Here is a 24,058-nt window from a genome sequence, read left to right as displayed (position 1 = left end):
AGCTCTGGAGAAGCCATACTTACCTGCTTCATAAGCCAAGGCTGTTTGTAGTTTCAAAGTTTTCTTCTTCTTTGACTTATTGTTGTTGGAGTAAGATGTGTCTAGAGTAGATCTTACTGTGTTTATGTCTTTGACCATTATTTCTGACTTGCCCAAACCATGACCGCTACCTTGGCTTGACAGCCCTACTAGAGTTTTCTTCCCACCACCTAGGGCAACTCCTGAATCTTAGCCAGACTTTCAAAAGCAAATCCAAGCAAGTGAGTGAATGTGAATGAATGGTGAATGAGTGAATAAATGAATATGTGAGGGATGAAGTATGCTTTCTTTCCCTGGATATCTTGTAGTTAGTTCTGTTCAGAGGAGACCCATGAAGTCCAAGCTCCCCCAGTGGCGGCTCTCTCTGTTCCCTGCACAAAACTCCTTCCCTGGCATGGGCCAAGGAGATGCTAAATATTAACCACATGCTGGCTTCTGGTTGGTGATCAGACAAGAGCAATAGATAGCCTTGTGCAGGTGGGGTAGGATTGTAATTGGAATGTGAAGTTTATAATCCCAGCCTCCCCTCCAGGAAACTCTGCTAAAGTTCCTGGTAGGTAACAAAATTGCTGGCTTGTGGTAAGACATTTATACCTATAACAGCCTGGCCTGTTTCCAAAGATTTTTGTAGGTCATGTAAAATCTCTTTTGATCACTGTATTTTACATAAACATTCTCAAGATGGGCAGGCAGGATGGGCTTATTGGATTTGCCCTGAAATATCTTCCAAATAAAGTTGATGCCTGAGAGAACTGCCATGGATAAAAGCAGTATAGTGGGCTAAATTTCCTCAGCTTTTATTCTCCTGACCTTAAGTGGTTTTTATAATTAAAAACAACAAAAATAAATAAATAAAAAATTAAAAAAAAAAACAAAAAACTCCGAAATAATGCCTGCAATTATTTTGAGCCACTTTTTTTTTTTTTTTTTTTAATTAAGAACTCTCCAGAAAGGTACTCAGCATCTTGAAGCCCTTTCTTTAAAATTTTGAGCTTAGGAAAGTTTTTCATCTTGGAAAGTAGAGGGGCAAGTGGCCCACTCTGCTTGCAGATGATAACCTGGTGCTCAGGACACATTCAGAGTTCCCTGGGGGATGGTGTGACAGGAAATGCCTGCGGCCCTGGGGTGAGCCTGGCGCCTCCATTTTCTGACAGCACCTGAACCCTTACCTCCCGTCTCAAAATGAAGGCTGTGTGTCACAAACCGGTTGGAACCGCCCGTTGCCATGGTTTTCACGTTGGAAGGCACTGTTAAAGGGTCATGTGACCAAGGAGGGAAATGCCTTTGTCACATGATTTTTTGGTGGCCTGATTAGCATACAGGAAGTTCACTCCCTGCTGGCTGCTAGGATGCAGAGTGATCATTGATGGGTGATGACATCATCTCTTGGATGAGTTATTGATTAGTCTCAAGCCAAGATGGGGCCTGGGAGCACTGAGGTCAGGGTGGCCCTCTCAGGAAGCTTCAGCTGCTTAGTGGCCTCTGTCTCTAGCCCTGCCCTCTTTCCTCATGCAAATTCAAGTTTTAGTAGATATCTCATCTTTGAAAGAAGTGCATACCCCTCTCTCTGTAAGATAATGAAAAGTGATAAACCCCTAGAGATCAGCTGTTTTCAGCCTGTGTGTTTCCAGGAAGTGTGTCTGCCACCTAGACTGCTCCTCAGTTCACCTGGGAGCCCATCTGAACAGAGACCAGAAGTTGTAGCTCTCTGCTGGGGCCACAGATCCATTCACCTTGGACGCATTCACCTGTGTGCACATCCAGAGAGCATGGAATTGGAGCCATCAGGTCACCTTGAAAGTTGATCATTGGTGGTGTCAGTGAGAAGAGATAGCACAGATCTGGAGGTGGTTTGGGTGAGACTTTAATAAATATCCTTGGTCATTTATAAACTACCCATTTCTAGACATCTGAATGTCTAGATGAGAACCCCATGCTCAGAGACTGTATACTGAATTGGCCAACTCCTCTTATTTCTGTGGCAGTCCAGTCAGCAACCATGCTGGTTGTCAGATCAGGGACAGGACTAGTGTTCAGGTGCAGCTGTCACAGAGCTCCGACTTGTGAAACAAGGAGAGCCCGAAAAGAGCAATGAAGGCAGCTCCAAAGTAGACATTTGGTGAATCTAGGGAATTGGTGGTAAAGCCTGATCCTCTGGTACTCTGTGCATGCCCTTCCTGAAGATGCAGCTTCCTCAGGAATGGTGGGAAGTGTTCTTTGTGCTCTTAAAGTAGTGTGAAGCTCTGCATCCTAGTGACTGTCTCCTTACTCTGCTGAGGTCTAGTGGAAAAAGCAGGGACAACTTTGAGCTGTGACTTCCAGTTAACTTTATCCAAGTTTATTCCCTGGGTCACAGTGCCACCTAGTGTACATGTTTGTGTTTTCAGCAGCTTTTCTTGACACAAAACCAAGAATTTGATTCCTTCAACCCAAATACTAAGCATCTTCAGGGGAAAATTGGCAGTGTGTCAGTCATTAGCAAATGTAGCTGCTTGATTTGGGAGCAAAGTGTTGTTTCTGGGAGTGGCTCCCCTCTCCCCCATGTGCCATATCAGTGACACCAAAGCACATACTCAGCCCTATGGCTTTAATAGCATCAAATGTGAGTGAACATCCTAAATAATCCTTCACAGAAAAGGGAAAAATCCCAGACACTGATATGGTCCCACATGGGTTAAACGGTATATTGTGCAGTGGGGTTCTTAGTTCTGAGCCTGGCTCAAAGTTAGTATAGAATGGAAACTTACTGTTGTTGGATTCTGATATGTAACAGCATTTGTTCACAGTCATATACTTGGATATTTGTGACTGTATCCTGACAAAATAAGAAAGCTATGAGGGCTTCCCTGTCACCCCCTGACACTGCCCAGCTTGTAGGGAGATGCCATGAGTCATCAATGAGAAGAGGGGGAACAGAACCAAGGTCAAGTTCACAAGTAAAAGTAAGCTCCCAAAATGGACCATTGCAAGGAGGAAAGCACTTTTATTAGAAAGCAAAGGGGTTGTGGACAAAAGTAATCAGAGCATTTTATAATGCAGTTTGAAGTGGGACTTGTGGGGTGGTCAGGGTTGAGTTCAGAGGGTGACAGGATATCACAGGGTGGCCCTGTCATCTGTAGGAAAGTCTATACAGTATTAGAGCATGGGGGAGGTCATAAATAAACTAGTTTGTGAATACATCAGGTGGGGTGGAGAGTATCTGGATCTTTGGGAGATATTCCTTTTTTTTTTTTTTTTTTTTTTTTAAAGTAAGGAACACAAGAGAGAATGAGGGCCATTTCAACAGATATTCATTTTTCAAGGGTTCCTGCTTCCCCCCCCCTTTTTTTTAAGAGAGAGTGAGAGAGGAGAGAGAGAAGGAGAGAGAGCGAGAGAATTTTCAATATTTATTTTTTAGTTCTCGGCGGACACAACATCTTTGTTGGTATGTGGTGCTGAGGATCGAACCCGGGCCGCACGCACGCCAGGCGAGCGCGCTACCGCTTGAGCCACATCCCCAGCCCTGGGAGATATTCTTGTTGGTCTCATAACCTGTGGCCATTGCTGCCACTTGCCATATATGCCCTAGAAAGGACTGTCTGCCAGGCAGCCTCAGGATGCCTTGTGAAGTGGAAAGAGCTTCTGTTTTCTAGAGGCAGATGGACTGTTAGGTATGAGGTCATTAGTATGTCTGAAAGAAAAGTTGAGCAGAGAAGAAAGAATGGTTCATGAAGAGCTGAGCTTCCTCCCCATCCGTTAGTTTTCAATTAGACAGATGGCAGCCTCTGGTTTTCGAGGCATAGGCATCCCATCCTGCCTAGTACTCAGGAGCCTAATCAACTGAGACTGAGCTGGGGCCCTCGGACCTGAAGCCAAATGTTTTATCCAAAACCAGGCCACCTGGTAAAAGAAAGAGCCACAGCATTTTCCAAAATGTCCATGTTAGACTTGGGAGCACATACACCCTCAGCCCAGGGGACTTGGAGGCAGGGGTTAAGGGGCCTAGCTATGAATTGGCAGATTTGAGTGCCCTGTGATACATGGAGAGAGGATGGCCTGGGTGCCTTGGCACCAGATGGGCCTTAGGGTACACTGAAGGAAAGAGCTGACCATGTGGCAGAGACAGGAGCAGGGAGGTCTGGCCAAATTGACATGCTTTTCACTTTCTTACTTTCTTGTTGTGTGTGTCTTGTTTGCTGCTCTGTTAATCACCCTTTGTCTCTGCTCCCAGTGACATGAAGTCTGAAAGGAGACCACCCTCCCCCGATGTGATTGTGCTCTCTGACAATGAGCAACCTTCAAGCCCTAGGGTGAATGGACTGACCAAGATGGCCTTGAAGGAGACCAGCACTGAGGCTCTCCTGGTGAGTTTGGTGGTGGGAGGGCCTCCTCTGTTCACACTACCACTGCAGCCCCAGCTACACTCATCCCTGCTGAGGACCCTCTCTCAACCCTCATTCTCATACCCTTTCAGAAAAGTAGTCCTGAAGAACGAGAAAGGATGATCAAGCAGCTAAAAGAAGAGCTAAGATTAGAAGAAGCAAAGCTTGTATTGTTGAAAAAGTTGCGGCAGAGTCAAATACAAAAAGAAGCTACCACCCAGAAGGTATGTGCTTCTGGGACTCTGGGAGCTGTTTTCAGAACCAGGGGCCATCAGCCACTATCTTACCTTGACAACCCCCTCCTCAGAGTGCTGGAGACTGAAAAGGCTGGTCAGAGGGTTAGGGTTTCCTCCCAGAAATGTAGGGCAGGTCCAAACAGACATTTGCAAACTCAAGTGTGCATTTTGAATTTAGCTAGAAAGATGTCCAAGTAAGAAGATATCAAAATAATTTCATCTGATTATGTAAAACTCACTTCTCTTAGACTGAACATGTCTAGGAAATGGTTGTCTCTGGTGCTGCTAGAAGCACAGTTCTGAGTCTAGAGGTCTATCCTGAGCTCATTTCCAAAAACTTCTGTCACTTTTGTGAAGTTTTTTTTTTTTTTTTTAAAGAGAGAGAGAGAATTTTTAATATTTATTTTTTAGTTCTCGGTGGACACAACATCTTTGTTGGTATGTGGTGCTGAGGATTGAACCCGGGCCGCACGCATGCCAGGCGAATGCGCTACCGCTTGAGCCACATCCCCAGCCCACTTTTGTGAAGTTTAACAAGTAGAGCATCTATTACTAAAGACTCGGTCAAGCAAATCAAGTCTGTTGCTCTCCCTTCTCTAGGGGAATATGTAGTTTTAGACAACATTCAGATGGTCTGCTGGTGTGGTTTAGTGATTGGGTGTCTGCCTAGCATATGTGAAGCCCTGGGTTCCATCCCCAGCACCCACCCCTTCACTCCAATAAATAGAGTTAATCAAGTAAAATCAAGTAAAAAATGTTCATGCCCAGCATTTTCTCACTAAGGTTGGGATTAAACTGTCTAGGCCCAGGGCCCTTTATCTCAGCTGCTACGCCCATCCCGTGTAGCCCAGAGCCGGTGCCTGGACCCCATGTGGGAGTAGTCAGGAAACAACTGGGAAGTATGCTGAGAGGTTACAGCAGAATCTCTCCTTGGCTCATATAGAATGGGCCAACTCTTGGTACAGACAGGACCACTTTCAGGTTGAAAGCCTGGTGTTCTTGGAGGAGGAAGGAAATCAATCCTCTCCTCTCAGTCTTAACAGCATGTTGGTGACTCTGTAGTGAGAGAAAGGGGCTGACGTTATCCCTGTTTTCTACCTCCAATCTCCTCTATTTCTTTCTCTTGCAGCCCACGGGCTCCACTGGGAGCACTGTGACTACCCCTCCCCCACTCGTGCGAGGCACCCAGAACCTTCCTGTTGGCAAGACATCACTTCAGGTCAGTGTCCCCCTTGTGTCTTGATTATGCCCATCTTGCAGTACTGCTGTCTGTAGTCTGGAACAGGCCCATCAGGCTCCTGAGAAGCTCTGATCCCGGGTCCTACAGAAGCAGAGGCTGCCTGTTCCTTCTGAAAAGGCTCGAGTGAGACATTCAGCCAATAGCCCAGGGGAAAGGGCGGGGGGCATGCATATGTTCCCCGAACCAGGCTACTATTGATGTCACAGACAAAACCACAGTCAACAGTGGGAGGGCCCCCAAGTGACCATCTTAAGCAAGACTGGAACAAGAACCAAGTTCTCCCAAGGGTGGCCTGCAATCCTGCACAGCCTGAACTAACTCCAGACACAGGGCTAAAAGGGCTTTTTCTGCCCTCCCTCAAACAGGTGGTGCTCACCTCATCTGACGTGCTCTCTGTTGGGGGCACATGTGGGGCAGTGTGTTACTACATTGTTCTAACTCATTCCTGTGTGAGCCCAGGTTTCCATGGCTCTTGTGGGAGTATGCATTTAACATAAATATGTGTTTTAGCTCATTTTTCGTGTTTTCATTGTTCTGCATTAAAAAAAAATTGCGTTCTTTTACAAAAACAATAAATCAGTTTTCTAAAAGATAAAAGGCCACATAAATGTGGACATTGGTGTCATTGACAGACCTCTTCAACTCGAATGCCTGGCAGTGTCATCCCGCCACCCCTGGTCCGTGGCGGTCAGCAAGTGTCTTCTAAGCTGGGACCGCAGGCAAGCTCACAGGTCGTCATGCCCCCACTCGTCAGGGGGGCTCAGGTGAGGAGGGCCACAAAGTTTGGGAGCTTGGCAGCCCCAGCAACTGACCACCACCTCCAGAGGAAGACTCTTTCTGGTCTTAAGGCTGGGGCTGTGGTGCCCACTTATTCCTTGTGCCTCCCTCTATTGTTCTTAGTTTTTGTCCTCCCTAACCCAACAGCAAATCCACAACATCCGACAACATTCCACCACGGGGCCACCGCCTCTCCTTCTGGCACCCCGGGCCTCTGTGCCCAGTGTGCAAATTCAGGGACAGAGAATCATCCAGCAGGGACTCATCCGTGTCGCCAACGTCCCCAACACCGGTCTACTTGTCAACCTCCCACAGGTGAGGGTCTGTTCCAAGGCTGGAAAGGGTGTGTGTATTCTCCCAAAGGCTCCCAGTTGGTCCTAGGGTACCAATATGTCTCCCAGGGTTATGGAATATGGCCTGTGTGCTTCCTCTAAGAAGGGTGGTATGTTAAACATTCCCACAGGGGTTCCAACCCGAGTTTCTCAGGCCATAGGGATATGAAGCTTATGGGCAGATCTGCCATCTAGCAAAGGTGGATTGCTGCTGAGAAGGCAAGGATGGGACCAGTGAAAACCAGGCTAAAATGAGTGGGGTCTGCTGTCCTGATCCATGTTCTGGTAACACATGGGAGACGCTAGGATTTGAGGGTTAAGTGAGATGGGAGATGGATCTAGAGACAGTCTGGGGGGGCACCAGAGCCCTCAAGGGCTCTCTGCCCAAGGCGCAATCGAGCTGACTTGTGTCCTCAAGCACGGGTATGAGGAGAGCACGTCTGCAGATGTTCTCAAAGCACCAGTGCTTCTATTCTTAGCCACTCGTCCTTTCACCTCTGTACAGAGCCTCTGAGATGGGAAGGATCTGTCCCCACCCACTGGGTAGCAGGATGGGAAGAGAAGGACTGGGAGGCGGGCAGGCTAGAAGCAAGAGCCTTGCCTGACGCACAAAATTACTGGGTCTGCAGGGGCTTTTGCTGACAAGCATGTTCATCCTTTCTTCCTTCTTTGACAAGGTTCCTTTTTGCCCGCCTTCCTTAGACAAGAGCAAGGCTGGCAGTTTTGGGCAGTGGACCTGCCTTTGTTAAGGTTGAGTTCAAGTGCAGAGATGATGACCAGTCCTATTTCTACTCAGGGGTCTCCTGGGCACAGCAAAAGACTGACCTAGGCAAGCCATTTAACCTACCCATAAACTTTTATCCTGTCTCCTGTCCTCAGTGCACTGTAAGGTTGGGCAGAGGCGGCCCCATTGTTGGAGTCTGCTGCCAGCTGGACTGGAGGAGGGGGTCTGGCTAAGGGCACTGGTATAATTAACTCTGGATTTTGGGGTGAGCAGTTGTGGGGCAGGTGGAGACCACGAAGGGGCAACCACTGTGATCCAGATGAGGACAATAACCTAGTACAGGAGCAGTGAGGATGGGGGAAAAGGGGGAGGGTGAAGGGTCAGGCTGGGCCCTGGAGCTGCTTTCCCTTATAACACCAATAAGGATTCAGAACTGACTAGAGCATTAGCACTCCAGATAAGCACCAGCATATGTTCATGGGATAAGCAGCCCCTATCATACCTCCTCTGAGACCTGTCTTGGTTGTGGTGGTCTTGTGGGTGTCCTTATTAGGCAAAGTATCAGTTTTAATGGTGTGCCGTGTATTGGATGTCCACTAAGCCTCCATGAGCATGTTTAGACTATCACTTGCCTCCTAGGGCTGTTCATTTCAGGCACCTTTACCTATGGTTCATTGACTTCCATGAACCGCTAAGACAGATTTACTGAGGTTTTTTGATTTGGGATGTGGGTGCTGGCTGTGGAATTAAGAGCCTTGGACATGCTAGGCAAGTGCTCTGCCTCTAAGCCACACCCCTAGTGCTCAGATTTACTTTAAGTCAAGTGCAACTGATGTTGGTACTGCAGGGAGACTGTGGAAGCCTGCCTCTAGTTGGGCACACTGACCTGGTGGTTGTCTTCCCAAAGCCCACCCCAGCATCACTGAAGGGGACAACAGCTGCCTCCGCTCAGGCCAACTCCACCCCTACCAGTGTGGCTTCTGTGGTTACTTCTGGTGAGTCTCCAGCCAGCCGGCAGGCGGCCGCCAAGCTTGCACTACGCAAACAACTAGAGAAGACACTGCTGGAGATCCCCCCACCCAAACCCCCAGCCCCAGAGATGAATTTCCTGCCCAGTGCTGCCAACAATGAGTTCATCTACCTTGTTGGCCTGGAGGAGGTGGTGCAGAACCTACTGGAGACACAAGGTAAGCAGCCATGGCTGGTTTCAGCTTGCTGCTGAAGGCACTGGAGCCTCTACCATGTGACACCATTTATTGTCAGTTCTGCTATGGAAGGGAACACTGTTCTCCTGTTGGGACCTCTGAGAACTGGGACTTGGGAGGCCCTGGTCCAGGGAACTACCATCAGTGGCCCTGGGACAGAAGGGGCAGGGGTGAAGGGTAGGCATCTGTGGGAGGCTGGCAGGCTTAAGCAGGACCCTTGGGCAAGCATGGGCTTGAGTTCTTTCGGTCCCTAAGCAGGAGGAGGGACACGACTGCCTGGACCAGGCTCGCTTCATTACCCTTTTTGGGGACAGTGTGAAAAGGATGCCTGCAGGGTTGTTATCAGAAACGGCCTTGGAGACTTCTGGAAGGAGGTGGGTCACAAAGTTGGCCTTCTGGGAACCTGTTTCTTCAGACAGACTGACGTTTATGTCCTGAGATGGAGTTGGTGGTGAGGTCAAAGGGCAGTGAGCCTCAGTTCTTTCTCCAAGTGATCACATCATATGCTTTGAGAAGAGGAGGAGGCATACTGGGTCAGGGCCCAGAAGTCTCAGATGCTTTACCACTGGTTTCTCAGCTCAGGCCAGTACTGGCCCCCCTCAGCAGACTTGGGATGCAGAGATAAAAAAGGATGTGTGGGCAACAGAACTGTGGTCCTCCAATGCCCACCACTTTGTTGGGGCATGAGGAGGGTGCATTCTCACTCCCCAGGCTCCTGAAGAATAATTGTGCCCAGGGTCTCTGAGCCCACTGACAACCCCAGAATAGTGCAGTCATCTGGGAATTTGCTTCGTAGGAGACTGGACCAGGCCCCTTGGCTAGGCAACATCCTTTTTAAGATGGTCTTGTTTGTTACCAGAGAGACTGAGGGGATGTATTGTCAGAGAATTGAGGGCTCTGGCACAATCTGGTTTGTGTTTGGGGCCCTTTGCAACAAGGAAGTGTTGGCAAAAACACTGCTGCTGAGGTGCTCTATAACAAAAAGGCTGCTGGGGTACCAGGGTGGGCCGGAGGCCCCTCAGGACTGTGGTACCTGCCTACTGTGCCACTGCCTATGCAAGTGGCTCTTCTGTCATGAGGGGCCAGTCTCCCTCTATCATTGCCCAAAATAGGACCTAACTCTTGGATTCTTCCTGAAAGCATCCCATGACACCTCTCAGAGCCCCCAGGTCTGGCAGCTCAGCACAGCTTTGCCTGGCGTCTCACCTGGTACTGGTCACACTGTCTGCAGCTGTCTGGGAAACAAGTGTCACATCCTCCTCTGGGATTGGATGTGTGCAAGATGTGCTGTTATTGTCAGTCCCTGTGAAATGCAGTCATGGGCTAGAACAGGGGCCCTGAGGCAGACTCTGGGCACAGGCAGCTTGGACAAGTGACATCCCATCTGCTTTGTTGGACAGGGGCCTCCCCAGAGATGGGCCCCACAAAATGTCTCAGTGCTCAGGGCTATGGAAGGCCAGGCCAAGCAGGAAAGGAAAACCTGCGGGTTTCTTAGCATCAGTCCCCAGCTGTCCCCTGGTCTTGTGCTGTGGCCTATAGTGACCAAGTAATATTTAAGCCCCAAGAGCTGAACACCATGAAGGTAGGAACAAAAAGCAAATGAGAATACTTATCCTGCACCTGAGCAGATGCCAATGACTCTCCTTATGGCCAGCCAAAGAGACATTGTTCCTATCTCCAGATGAAAGGGACCAAGGACCCAGAACATTTGCCACCTTCTGCTCTCTTTGAGTACTTTATTCTCATGGCCAAACAGTGCAGCCCAGGCTCTAAGGCCTATCTTGGGGTTCAAGTCCTGGCTCTGCCACTAATCTACATTGTGATCTGGAGATCACTTGGGTCCTTTCTTGGCCTCAGCTTCCTTCCTAGGATAAGTCCCCTCCCCTTTAATGCACAGCCTTTAATACCCACAAGGCACTGTCGTTCTGTTAACATGTCTGTTAAGTTGGAATGCCCACCATGGCAAGTTGAAACCTCACATGGTTATCAACTCCTCTTCTGAGATCTCCTGTTTGCATTGTGGGTTGAACAGGAGGATAGGGAAACCAGACCAGCATTGCTGATGTCTTTGAAGTGTTGATACCAAGGATATTCAACCCACAATTTTCCACAACTTTTGGCCACTTTGTGCCTGCACAAAGTTGGTGTGCAATGAACAGACTATATATATTCCCTGAAGCTTGGGTGTCCTATCCTGTTGGGAAGCATGGCCCTGTCTGCTGCTCTTGTTCTGCTTGGGGTCCCATGTCCAGTCCTGGCAGAAGGTGGTGGGGCCCCCAAATTCTAGCACCCTGTCCCTTTGATACGAGTTGCCCACCTGTCTCCTTGCAGCAGGCAGGATGTCGGCTGCTGCAGCTGCCGCTGTGCTATCCCGGGAGCCCTACATGTGTGCACAGTGCAAGACGGACTTCACATGCCGTTGGCGGGAGGAGAAGGGCGGGGCCATCATGTGCGAGAACTGCATGACATCCAACCAGAAGAAGGCACTCAAGGTGGAGCATACTAGCCGCCTGAAGGCTGCCTTTGTGAAGGCACTGCAACAGGAGCAAGAGATTGAACAGCGCCTCCTGCAGCAGGGCACGGCCCCCACAACCACCACCAAGGCTGAGCCCAGTGCTGCCCCCCACTTGGCCCTGAAGCAGGTGAGAACCGGCTGCCCCAGGAGGGGACTGCTCCCTTAGCAGCGAGCTGTCCTTAGAAGGCAGGATGTTCTGATGTTCTGTCCCACTCAGCGCTCATCCGCCTGATTGTTAACTGCGCGTCTAAATTGCACTTAATGGTGATGTTTGGCGGCGAAAACACTAATTTGCAGTTTCTTTAGATTTTGTATCTTTGACTTGCAGTGTGCTGGCTGACAAGTACTTCTTGTCTGAAAAGACTATTCTGAAAGCCACATTGAGATACCAAAGGGGCGTTTAGCAGAAATATTCTTGCTAAATTAAGGAGAGAAGCAAGTTTGAAATTAAGTTTTTTGTTTTTATTGTTTTTATTGTTTTAATGCTTCTCCTTCCCATCCTCTGTAGACCTGAAGCTGCCTTTTGGCAATTTTGGTTTCCTCGGAAGTCATCTGTAAATCACTAAACAGGTTTTCTGAAGAACCTCATATGGCATCTAAAGCTGCCAGGCAATCGTGCTGCCATCAGGGGATGGGCCTGTCCTGTGGGGCACACCTTCAGTCACCCTAGGTCACCCTGGGCCAGCTAGTGGAGCAGACCTTGCTGATCTCAGTTTCAACCCCTATTTGTGTAGGTCATAAAACCCCGGCGTAAGTTGGCGTTCCGCTCAGGAGAGGCCCGAGACTGGAGTAACGGGGCTGTGCTACAGGTCAGAACCGCTGCACCGGGAGCCTCATGCCCCCAACCGCAGATGCGACCACGTCAGTCACCGACTGTCAGGCTGCCTGCGTCTGTCTGTTTTTCTCTCTCTCCTTGTTTTTCCTTCCCCCCTGGTGTAACTTACCTGGTCTCCTGATTTTGGACTTTAGGGACCCTGTGTGGGTGGGCAGAGGTCAGCCAGAACAAGGAGAGGCTGCGTTGAGCATCTTGCCTGTGGCTGCCCCTTCCCCTCATGATCCATTGTCCCCTCTCTCCTTTGCAGGCCTCTAGCCAGCTGTCCCGAGGCTCAGCCACAACGCCCCGTGGTGTACTGCACACATTCAGCCAGTCTCCCAAACTGCAGAACACAGCCTCGGCCACAGCCCTGGTCAGCAGGACTGGCAGACATTCCGAGAGAGCTGCAGGTGCTGCCAAGGGCAGTGCCACCTCCAACTGGAAAAAAACGCCCCTGAGCACAGGTGGGTGGCCTCTGCAGCTCCATGCTCAGACCTTGCTGCTGTCGGGTCTACCCTTCCTTATTTTCTCTTTTTGACAAAGAATCTTGCCATTTCCTTGGTCTGAAAATCATAAGCTCAAATGATTCTCATACCTTAGCCTCTCCATCATCACCATCATCGTCGTCATCATTATTTATTTATTTTTGGTGCTAGGGATTGAGCCCAGTGGTGCTTAACCACTGAGCCACATCCCCAGCCCTTTTTTAAATTTTAAGATAGGTTATCACTAAGTTACTTAGATTCTTGCAAAATTTCTGAGGCTGGCTTCGAATGTGCTACTGCCTCAGCCTTTCGAGCTGCTGGGATTACAGGCATGTGCCCCTGCGCCCAGCCTTCCTCATTCTTAACAAGGATGCTCACACACCCGATGATCAGAAGTGGCACAAAAGGCCCCATGCTGCAGACCTGCTTCCTAAGAAGAGCCACCTCTGAATTTGGCTTTATCTCTTCCAGTCCCTGAGTAGTGTGTCCTGAATAAGTGACAGCCCCCAGTAGATTCTGATCACTCTAGCAGTTTGTACTCGCTGTAACCACACTCAAATGTGAGCAGACCTTGTTTGCAGGTGCTTGCCCACCCATCCACCCCCACCCCAAGCCTCTGTGCAGACTCCTCAGCGCAGACCCATCTTACCCACTCATGGCTACCTACCTTTTTCCTGCCACAGTTAACATCTGTTTGTGCTGCCACTGCATTGTTCATCATATACTCACTGTGTTTCTCACTCACCCAGAGCATGCCCTTTGTCCACTGCTCTGGGGGACCCTTTCCTCCCATCCTGTTTTGGACACATAAAGTGGTACAAAGTACAAAAGAACAGGAGTGCAGGGAGGAGGGAGGGCTGGGGTGAAATGAGGTGGCAGCAGAAGCCTTCTGGAGGAATAGCTGGGGGAGAGGAAGACCCTGACACAGGCACTCAGTTGACTGTGGCTCTACTGTCCCTGGTGTCATTTCCTAGCCTACTTCCCTATTTGTAACATATTCTCACTTATGTGCTAACATAAGGATTCAATATTTTGTGTGTCTGCCAAGCACAGGAAAATGAAAAGTAGGCAGGAAGGCAAGTGAAGGGGATGGGCAAGTGCTCTCAATGTAGTTGCCAAGCGTCCTCAGTTGTTCCCTGCAGCCTGAGTCTCCTTAGGAAGAAGAGGCATCATTACAAGATGTCAGAACTTGAGAAATCAGGCTGTTTCTGCAACAGAAGTTGAGAACCTCCTGTTCAAGTAGCAACCCGGGGGTTATGGATGTGCCCCTGCCAGAGCACCAGTAGAGATAGTTCAGGAAAGGGAGGCTATTTATTTGGTCACGGGAACATGAGTGGCCTGGAGATCACAACACATTTGTAAATATAGACCATCCAGACATGTTTTTGCCTGGCATGTTTAACAAACAGATAAGAACTGTGGGGCTAGTCAGAAATTACTTTTGTGGAAAATTTGAAAGCGATAAAGTAAGAAGGAAAGTTGGACAGTGGCACCAGCCTATTGTCCCAGCCATTTGGAGGCTGAGACAGGAGAATTATTTGAGCCTAGGAGTTTGAGACCAGCTTCAGCAACATAACAAGACCCTGTCTAAAAACAAAAAATACGAAAAGTAAAAAATGAGTGTATGTGGACATAGTGACAGAAATCCAACAGGAAACTCTGAGAGGGTAGAGTACTTGCCTAACATGCGCAGGCACTGGGTTCATCCCTGACACCCACCACAGAGAAAGGAAAAGAAATTGGTATGTGTGTTCAAGGGTAAAATTTGAAAGGAAATTTGAAGGCACAAGTAGTCCCTGCATTGGTTGGTAGGATTAGAGATCAAGCATAATGGTTTCCCAACAGCTTTGCTGGTATTCCCAAATGCCTCAGGTTTCTGGTCTGTGGTTTGAGGGAAGCTCTTAGCAGGACCCAGGTGCCAGGTTTCTGGAATGCAGGCCTTAACTCTGCATGCGGTGTGTGTGGGGGGAGGGGTGTCCTTTGCCCTTGTTCCATAAAATGTATTAGCCTCCACTAAAAATATTCTAAGGATAGGTAGCAGAGTGTTGCTCAGAGTTCTGAACGGTGAGTCCAGAAAATGGCATGTGCTGGATGGGAATCATTACTTTATTTTCCAGTTATAAGAGTGTTATTTGTAGAAATAGGAAAATATAGTAAGACAAGGCCATGGCAGTGGCAATAATTTCTACACCAGGAGAATAAATACCATAGGGGATTTTCCATCTCTCTTCTGCCCTCTTTGGTCACGTGCGTAGTGTTCTCTTGTGTTTGCCAGCCAGAACCCCTCTAATGTGTAAATGAGTTTACTGTCTCATTAAAAATTTGTGTACGGGGCTGGGGATGTGGCTCAAGCGGTAGCACGCTCGCCTGGCATGCGTGCGGCCCGGGTTCGATCCTCAGCACCACATACCAACAAAGATGTTGTGTCCGCCGAGAGCTAAAAATAAATAAATAAATATTAAAAAAAAAATTTGTGTAGTGGCACACACCTGTAATTCCAATGACTCGGGAGGCTGAGGCAAGAGAATCAAATTCAAAGCCAGACTCAGCAATGTATTGAGACCTTTCTCAAAATTAAAAGGGCTGGGGATGTGTCTCAGTGGTTAAGCACCCATGGGTTCAATCCTTGGTACCAAAAAACAAATCTTAGTTGAAGCCATGTCAGTTATGCATGCCTATAATCTCAGTTATTTAGGAGGCCGAGGCAGGAGGATGGCAAGTTCCAAGACAGTCTGAGCAACTTAGTAAGACCCTTTCTCAAAAAGGGATAGAGGTGTGGTTCAATGGTAGAGTGCCCCTGGGTTCATTTCCCAAAACTGGGGAGAAGAAGATTCTTAACCCAGCAGTGGAGCATGCAGTAATTCCAGTTCTTGGGGGCTAAGGTGGGACAATCACTTGAGCCCAGGAAGTTTGAGGCCAGCCTAGGTAAACATACTAAGACCTTATCCCCAAAACAATTGAGGGTCAGGTTGTTTTTAATGGCCAAATAGTATTTCATCAGACTTCATGCATTGCATTGGAGATCGAGTCCCTTGATGGCAAGTTTCACTGTTCTACCCAGCACTGTGGTAAGCACCTTGGTCCACGTAGCACCTGATAACTGACTAATCATCATCTAACTCTGCAGAGCCAGGGAATATTTTCAGGGTGATCTAATTGTTTTCTTGCATTCTCTTTAGCGCAAGGCCTGGGATTTGGGATGATGACATTGCTGTAGGGCTGGTAGGTTTGTGATCTTGTTTGTGTGATGGGCAAGGTCTAGGCTACAGCCTGTGCTCTCCTCCACTGTGGGTAGAATTCTCCCAGGAGCCTCTGCTGACTGGGGGCCATCTCGACCTGTCATTGTGTTCTTTTGCAGGCGGGACCCTGACATTTGTCAGTCCAAGCTTGGCAGTTCATAAGACGTCCTCTGCTGTGGACCGCCAGCGAGAATACCTCCTCGACATGATCCCACCACGCTCCATCCCCCAGTCGGCCACGTGGAAATAGTGTGAGCCAGGCCCAGTGGAGGACAGGCTCCCTCCTCCCTCCCACCTGGCCCTTGGTCTGAAAGGACACACCACACTGCCCTCTGCGAGCGAGTGATGGCCATGCTGCTACTGAAGCAAGACCTCAGTCCTTGGTTGCAGAGCCTCATCGCAGCTGGGGAGAGGGGTGCTGCTTCATGGTGGGCAAGGATCATAACTGAGGGACCTTTCCGTGGGCTTTCTTCCTTTCTCTCTTTGCCTTTAGTTTGCCCGACACCAGCAGAAAAGTGGACCTCGGGGGGCTGGCTGTGCTCCTGGCCCCCTCCCTCCGCCCCCGGCAGGCACACACAGGCGGTTCATCTTGGACACTGTGACACACTCAGGCGAGGCTGGCACCCAGGGCTTCTGAAGTCGAGCGAGGCATTTCATTCTTTTTTGCTTTTCCCCATCTTAGGCTCCCAGTCTTCAACTGCCTCCCCCCATGGCAACCTATAGGTTGAAGTTGTTGTTTTTTTTTTTTTTTTTCCCCTAATCACCTCATGATGATGGAGTTTAAAGTAAACCGTGCAGGTCCAGGGGTCTCTGTCGTGCAGTGTAGTCCCACCAGGCCCATATGCTGGAAGGTGGTTCACTGATGGTGCCGCAGCCCCCAGCAGAGATGGCTGGCCCAACCCAGATGACTGATGGACACAGGGACAGCCAACATGGCTCTTGCTTCAGCTGAAAGCCTCCATTGCTGCTTGTTCGGAGACCCCCAGACTTCCCACACGTAGCAGAAGAACAAACTGCAGCCAGACCCAGCCAGAGACCCAGGGATTCCCGAAGCGGTGCGCTGCCCTCAAATCAGGGAGGAGAGAATCAACTGGCAGCCACACCCAGGAGCCTGAGCAGGAAGTTGCGGGGGAGGGCTGCTGTGGGGGTTTTTTGTTGTTGTTGTTATTGTTGTGGTTTATTTTATTAAATTTTTTCCTTTTCTTTTCTTATCTTTTTGATGGACACAATCTCAAGCCACCCTGGCATGTGCACCTGTCAGTGAGCACGCACAGGTGTGTCCAGGCTAGGAGGCGCCGTCCAGGTGTGTGGCGAGCTGCTTTCCCCCAGACTTAAGGATTTCCACTTGGGTTTAGTTAGAGCCTTTCCTTCAAGCTGGGGGTTGCTGTCAGGGTCTGCTTTCAGACTTCTTTTCTCTCTCTATTCCCCTTTAGAATCTACAGAAATGTTTTTTTTTTTTAAAGGATCAGGTCTGCATATAGTTTCATTTTCTTTTTATTTCTTGCCCTTCTCACTCCTTAAAAATTGGTTCTGTGAGAAAAGGTGGAAGCCGTTCTGCGTCTACCACACACTGGGCCAACCCTGGGCCCATGTGAGGGTATCCCCTGTACATGCACATCTGTGTGCCTACAAGAAGACTGGGCACCGCCATTCCCCAGTTCCTCTCCAGCCCATTTTCCTACTGATGCATTTAGGGACTTTAATTTAAAATCCTTATCTGTAGGACCGCCTTCTCCAAACACAACTGCTACAACATTCTAATAAAGGCTCATTTAACCCCCATGCTCACGTGTGAATATCATCAGTCTTTAGAAAACATTTTTTGACACATAGTAGAGGAACTTAGTTTTTGGAAATTGTTCCAATTTTTTGTGCTAAACTCTGAATTTCTCACCAACTTTTTTGTTTGTTCTGAGTACATAACTTCGCTGGGCTACAGTAGGAGAAGGGGGAGGGAAGGGTGGCTTTCATTCCAGTATCCAGGGATTCAGGGGAAAGGAGGGAAATTGACTTTTTTTTTTTTTTTTTGAGTGGGGGAGGGTGTGTTTTTACACCAAAAAAAAAGTATGCAAGCATTTCTATTCCTCGCATTTTTCTGTGTGCCTGGCAAATAAATACCTGTCTTATACTACCCTGAGCTGTTAGCCCTCTCTTTTCAGTGACATGGGCCAAATCTTCCAACTCCCCAAGTAGGAGTGCCTGGGAGGCCTCTTCCTGTTGAACAAACCTCAGTTCTATGCAGTAAACTCAGGATCAAGCAACCAAGCCGAGTCCTCCCTGTGCTGGGTTTAAGCACCCAGCTTGGGTTGACCAGGTCTGAAGAGAGGGCCCAGTCCCACCCACCTGTACCACATCCTGAGCTATCCAAGCCTTGCTGGACTTTTCCTCTGGGACTTAGGGCTATTAACTAGGACAGTCTGTAGTTCAGACCATGACTCCAGGGTGCCATAGGCAGAGGACAGGGTGGTAGGGACCCTGGCTCCTCCAGCACCCTTCCCTCCATCCCATGACCCAGGAGCATTCCCAGGGATGACATACTGTGACATGAACATAACTTTTTTTTTTAAAGGGGACAGTGTGAGATGCCTTAATCTTTCATTTTGACTGTCTTGAAAGTTCACTTTTTTTTTTTCTTGAGTTCCCTCTTTGTGATATAACTTGTGTGATAAAGCCCCAAGTGGGTGATTCTGTGCTGAAATTTGTTAACACCTAAAGGCATGACTGAATACCTCTCTGGGTGTGGGTTGAGCCATACCAGGAAAGGATATTTATTAGCATTAAGGGTATTTACAAAGCGCACCTCAAAACCAGCCACCATTCCCTGAAGTGCTGGCAAGTCCTGGTCTTCCCTGAGAGCCCTTGCTGGTCAACGAGGGTGGGGACATCACGTGTTTTGAAGTTGGGGCAAGTTTGAAATGACAGTTTATGTTCACACATTCCCATCTGGAGCCACCCACGGCTCTAGCCATCTTGACTGTATCATAGGGACTCCAGTCCAAGAAGAACTACACCTCTGGTGAGCATGGGTGTCCCCTGAGGGTGGGACAGTAGCACTGAGCAGCTTTGGTTCCTAACTACCTCTCTAGGACCTCTGTGAAGCTCACCCTAGGCAGAGGGAATGAGGTAATCAGCTGCTTCCTTGTGTCTTGTTTCCACATGCACTCTCCTATTGGCTGGAGAAACACAAATTTTTCTATATAAATATTCTTATAACAGGGATATTAGAAATGAAAAGGATGGTCCATGCCACTCTGCCGTAGGGTTTTTCTTTGATGCTGAGTTATATGCTGCACATGACGTTAGCCTAAAGAATTTCAACAGCTTTTATCAAAAGGACAGCAAACATTTTTTTATAATCCTTAACAAAGAAAGTGTAATAGATGGTTACACTAGTGCAGGGTATGAGGGAATCTTGGGGCGGTGGGGAGGTTGTCACTTGTATTTATTGTGACTATAAATCTTTGATAATAAAACATGTAAAAAAAAAATGTTTGCCACCAAACCAATAGAAGTTCCAAAACAAAGAGACTGGAATTGGTGGTCATACTTTGTATCATGAGGAACTTTTAGACTCTGAAGGACAATAAAGAAATGGATAATGTGTCAACTGTACTTTTCTTTTGTCCCCTCTACCTTGATTTCCCTGTGTTTTGTCCCAGCTTCAGGGCAGCTTTGTTAATGGGGGAAGAATGCAACTAGGGCATCTTACCTGGATGGTGTCCCTCCCTACCTACCTACCCTTGGTCCTAGGCAATATCTGCACCAAGACCTGGGGTTCTGGACCTAACTTAACCCCACAAGACCAGAGGAATGGGCTCAAGATCCCAGTGGGTTTTGCCCATCAGCCTCCAAACTCCAGTCAGTGCAGGATTTTTTTTCTGGAGCAATTTTCAGGCTTGGTACCTTGAGAAGTGGTCTTTGCTGCAGAACTTGATATTACAGATGCACATTCTAAGCACAGTTTGAGCTGTGGGCTGTGTCTCCAAAAGTGAATGATATCTGATGAAAATTTGTTTTCAGATGCTAAAAGTTTCACATTTTATTTTTGGTGCCAGGGACTAAACCCAGGATCATGTGCATCTAAGCATAACAGAGCTACACTACAGCCCCTCACGTTTGTTTTCATTTTAAAAAACTTTTTTCAGTAATAAAGGTTGAACACCAAGGCCTCAATGCCAGGCAAGCACTCTACTTCCACTAAACTACATCCCTGCCCCTTTTACTTCATTGTGAAACAGGGTCCTGCTAAATTGCTGAGACTGGTCTCAGCCCCCTGAGTCACTGGGATCACAGGCACAGTGGCTGGCACATTTTTATTTTTAAAGTGAAACTTGGGATCACTTTGCATTCCAATGCATAAAATATGACCTTGTTTTGCTGTTTGGGTGGCATCCTTCCCTCTACCCTGGGAGCTGACTATCTCCAATAGCCTCCCAATAGTGTGCTGAGTCACTTCAGCAACGCACAAGAGCTGGTAGAGGGCAGATTAGATATTAAACCCAAGCCTGTTCTCCACCTGTAAGATCCCAACTAGTGCCCCATAACCCAACACTGACCTCAAGAAACATACTTATGGGGCACTTTGGGGCCCTATCTCCACCCTCAAGATCCCTGTGCTTCTCTGGATCACATATAGGCACCTCATTGGACCAGGGGCAGATCCAGTCCTTGACGGTGGTCTCAGCAAGTTTCTCAAGCTGAGAAATGGGACAATAGCCCTGGGCCTGTGTGGCCATGGAGCAGGGCCCCAAAGGTTCCTACAGATTCATCAGGAAAGAACTGGGTGTCCCAGAGGAGGTAACATCAAGTTAACTCAAATGAAGGGAGGGAAAGTGACGCCAGGAGTGAGAAGAGCCTGGGCAATGGTTTGGTGGTGGGATGAGGCACAGGTCAAGAACAAAGAGGACAGTGGTTGCACTTGAAGGACACAGGTGAGGAGGATGTGGATGCACTCTAAGTGCAGTGGAGGCCCTGGGAACACTGGAGGCTCCGTCCTCCAGTGTAAAGCAGAAGGCCTGAGTTTTCTACCTCAGCTGTGACAACCCAGTCAGAACTTGAAGGTCAAGCACACTCTTCTAGCCTCAGTTGCCTCATGGGCAAAATGAGGGGGAGGGGCCACAGTCCATTTGAAGGGGGTAAGGGGAGAGCTAGTGCTCAAACTCCAAGATAACAGAAAGCATGGAAGGTGAGTGAGTAGTGGCTGGCATGGCAACACCCACAGCTGAGAAACTCCCTCTAGGACCATTGAGGTTCAGATGAAATCGAGCAGGTTAGGGTTGAGGGACATATTTCTCATACACCACAAATGTCAGCAAAATGTCACCGAACCTAGTAACATCCCCCAGGCCCTGTGGGGTCCCCCCTGGACTTGTAGCTCTCCACCTCCTCTCCCCACTCCCTTGCTCTTCTAGCCACAGGAACTTCCTGGCTTACTCAAACCTCTGCCCTTTTCCAATGACTCCTTCAAGACTCAAATGTGATGGCACATACCAGTAAACCCAGCCACTCTGGAGGCTGAGGCAGGAGAATCTCCAGTTCAAAAGCCAGCCTCAGCCACTTACAGAAGCCCTAAGCAGCAACTCAGCAAGATCCTGTCTCTAAATAAAATACAAAAAAAGGGCTGGGAATGTGGCTCAGTGCCTTTGTGTTCAATCCCTGGTTACTTGCCCATCGCCCTGCCCCACCCCTGAAAAAAGTTATGGCTTTAATTGTGGATGCCTCCTTCCTCCTCCTGACGTTAAACACAATTTATAATTATTATTTGGTACCAGGGATTGAACCCAGGTGTGCTTAACCACTGAGCCACATCCCTAACCCTTTTAATTTTTTATTTTGAGGCAGGGTCTTGCTAAGTTCCTGAGGCAAGCTTTGAACTTCGCAATCCTCCTGCCTCAGTCTCCCAAATTGCTGGGATTACAGGCATGCTCCACCATGTCTGGCTTACAATTATTTCCAAGCAATTCTTTTATTTTACTTAATTTTCCCTTGCTTTCTCATGAGGGCAGGGATGGGTTGAAGCCTCTACACTGAGTTCCAGGACCTTGGTACACAGCAGATGCCTAAGAAATGCATGAGGACTGAGCAGGATTCACTCTAATTCTATCCCCAAACTCTTCCTAGAGGCAAGGTACCTTCACCAAAGAGGGCTTCCCCACTACAAAAAGATCTAGCTTCCAATCACAGCCTGTCTGTGAGCAAATAACATCTGGGTGGGCCTGTTTCCTTATCGGTTAATGCCAGTTTATACCCAGCATCCCATACACAGCATTGTCAGAAATCCTGAGATAACAAGAGACCCTCTGAATTTGCCCCATTTGGAGAATCCCATATATTGACTGGGGTTTGAATCCTCCCAACTATTTATTTATTTGGTACCAGGGATTGAACCCAGGGGTGCTTAACCACTGAGTCACATCTCCAGACCTATTTATTTATTTACTTCATTTATTTATTTCTGAGACTGGCTCTCGGTAAATTGCTTAGGGCCTCGCTAAATTGCTGAGGCTGGCCTCGAACTTGCCATCCTCCTGCCTCAGTCTCCCTAGTTGCTCGGAACACCACCACGCCTGGCCTCCCAACTCTCTTCTGAGACTGGAAGACAGAACCTCAGTATGTCTTCCTCTATAATGGGCAGACCGCGTCAGCCTTCTCTCCTGGGCGGCTCCCTCCCCCCTGCTCCGTAAAAGGGGCCACTGTTAAAGCCACTTTGCGAGGAAGAGCGAGTTTATTGCAGGTTCTAACCGAAAATCTGGCATCCGCGGCTGGCTGGGGAGGGACGCCCTCCACGCATGTCGGCTCGCCGGCAGCTCCTCCACTAAGCCACCATCTGCCGCGTAACCAACGCTCATTCCGCGCAGGCGCAAAGCTTCCGTCTCCTCTCGTCTGGCCCCTCCCGGGACCTTTTCGCGGGGACTTGAGGATGCATATGCGCCCTCCAGCTCTCGGGATTGTGGAGGAGGAACTAGATTCCAAACCCGGGCAATTGCGGCCCACGCCGCGCAGGGGAAGGAAAAGGGTAGAGCACGTGTGCAATCGCAAGCGGCGGCTTCGCGGGTTTCCGGAAGCGTGCCTCTCGCGCGTGCATCGCGCTGGCTCAGTGCAGGGTTCACCGGGAACCCCGGGAACCCCGGCTCCTAGCCGGAGTCCCCAGCGCGCAGCCAGCTGTTGCGCGCTACCTGGCCCGCTGAGGGCCTGGCTGATGGGCTGAATTGTAGCAACTCGGCAATCAGGGACTTGCAGCGCTCGGAGAGCTCGAGGCCCTCGGGATAGAGCACGCCGCGCTTCTGGCGCCGGGGCAGGCCCGCGATGTCTGAGTCGTCGAAGGGCATGCACCCGGTGACCATGACGTAGAGCACGACGCCCAAGCTCCACACGTCATATTTCTTGGGGTCGTAGGGAATGCCCAGGAGTACCTCAGGTGACGCATAGGCTGCCGAGCCGCAGTAGGTGGTGCTAAGGTCTGGATAGCCATGAGCCTGACGACCGAAGCCGAAATCGGTGAGCTTGACGCGGCGCTCGTCAGGGCTCAGCAGCACATTTTCGCACTTGAGGTCGCGATGCACCAGATGGTGGTCGTGCAAGTAACGTACAGCGCCCGCGATCTGCGCGAAGAGGTCGCGCGCCTGTGATCCAGGAATTCGCCCGTTGCGCTGCACCGCCTGCAGCAGGTCGGTGGCGGCCGCCTCCATCACGATGTACAGCTTCCCGTTGCACACCTCGATGAATTCGAAGACGTGTACGATATGCGGGTGCCGTACGCCCCGCAGGATGGACAGCTCTCGAGGCAGGAACTTGTTGACGAAGTCCGGGGGCGCTCGCCGCCGGTCCACCACCTTGATGGCCACCGTACCCTTGTACTTCTTGGAAGTGGCCACCTTAACCTTAGAGTAGCTGCCCTCGCCTATTGTGCGACCCAGCTTATAGCCAAGTTCGCTCAGGAGTTTGTCACCCGACATGGTGGCGCCCGGGGCGCGCGGGGAGCAGGAGGCGGCTGCTGTCGGGGGGCGGCCGGACTCCGATCTCGGGCCTAACCCATGGCGCTTGGCACCTGCACACCCGCACCCCCATGTGCCCACTCCCGAGCTCCCGCCG

The 24,058-nt window shown here is 49.4% G+C and overlaps 2 protein-coding genes across 11 annotated transcripts in view; one reads left to right on the top strand and one right to left on the bottom strand.

Moving 5' to 3' along the window:
* The window catches only part of Gatad2a (GATA zinc finger domain containing 2A), a 112,991-nt gene extending 95,242 nt beyond the window's left edge, over positions 1 to 17,749 (top strand). For 9 of the 10 annotated variants that reach the window (XM_077796315.1, XM_026389942.2, XM_077796309.1 and 6 more), the window contains 10 exons: positions 4,250 to 4,382; positions 4,493 to 4,624; positions 5,766 to 5,855; positions 6,509 to 6,640; positions 6,801 to 6,968; positions 8,617 to 8,896; positions 11,246 to 11,556; positions 12,164 to 12,238; positions 12,512 to 12,707; positions 16,087 to 17,749. In XM_077796315.1, the coding sequence (XP_077652441.1) occupies positions 4,250 to 4,382; positions 4,493 to 4,624; positions 5,766 to 5,855; positions 6,509 to 6,640; positions 6,801 to 6,968; positions 8,617 to 8,896; positions 11,246 to 11,556; positions 12,164 to 12,238; positions 12,512 to 12,707; positions 16,087 to 16,217 (1,648 nt within the window). In that variant the 3' untranslated portion in view covers positions 16,218 to 17,749. The remainder of the gene's footprint in view (positions 1 to 4,249; positions 4,383 to 4,492; positions 4,625 to 5,765; positions 5,856 to 6,508; positions 6,641 to 6,800; positions 6,969 to 8,616; positions 8,897 to 11,245; positions 11,557 to 12,163; positions 12,239 to 12,511; positions 12,708 to 16,086) is intronic. The other variant, XM_077796316.1, reaches the window with a different exon arrangement.
* A 5,351-nt stretch (positions 17,750 to 23,100) lies between these two features.
* Positions 23,101 to 23,922, bottom strand: Tssk6 (testis specific serine kinase 6). The gene has a single exon (XM_026390112.2). It carries the CDS (start codon positions 23,920 to 23,922, stop codon positions 23,101 to 23,103), a length of 822 nt encoding a protein of 273 aa, XP_026245897.2.
* Between the last annotated feature and the right edge of the window lie 136 nt (positions 23,923 to 24,058).

This window comes from Urocitellus parryii, chromosome 3 (genome assembly GCF_045843805.1).
Source record: "Urocitellus parryii isolate mUroPar1 chromosome 3, mUroPar1.hap1, whole genome shotgun sequence".
Taxonomy (NCBI): Eukaryota; Metazoa; Chordata; class Mammalia; order Rodentia; family Sciuridae; genus Urocitellus; species Urocitellus parryii.
This window is presented reverse-complemented; position numbering and strand designations above follow the sequence as displayed.

Bases quoted from the DNA above. Each gene is read 5' to 3' on its own strand.
- Tssk6 (XM_026390112.2), bottom strand. From the start codon at position 23,922: ATGTCGGGTGACAAACTCCTGAGCGAACTTGGCTATAAGCTGGGTCGC.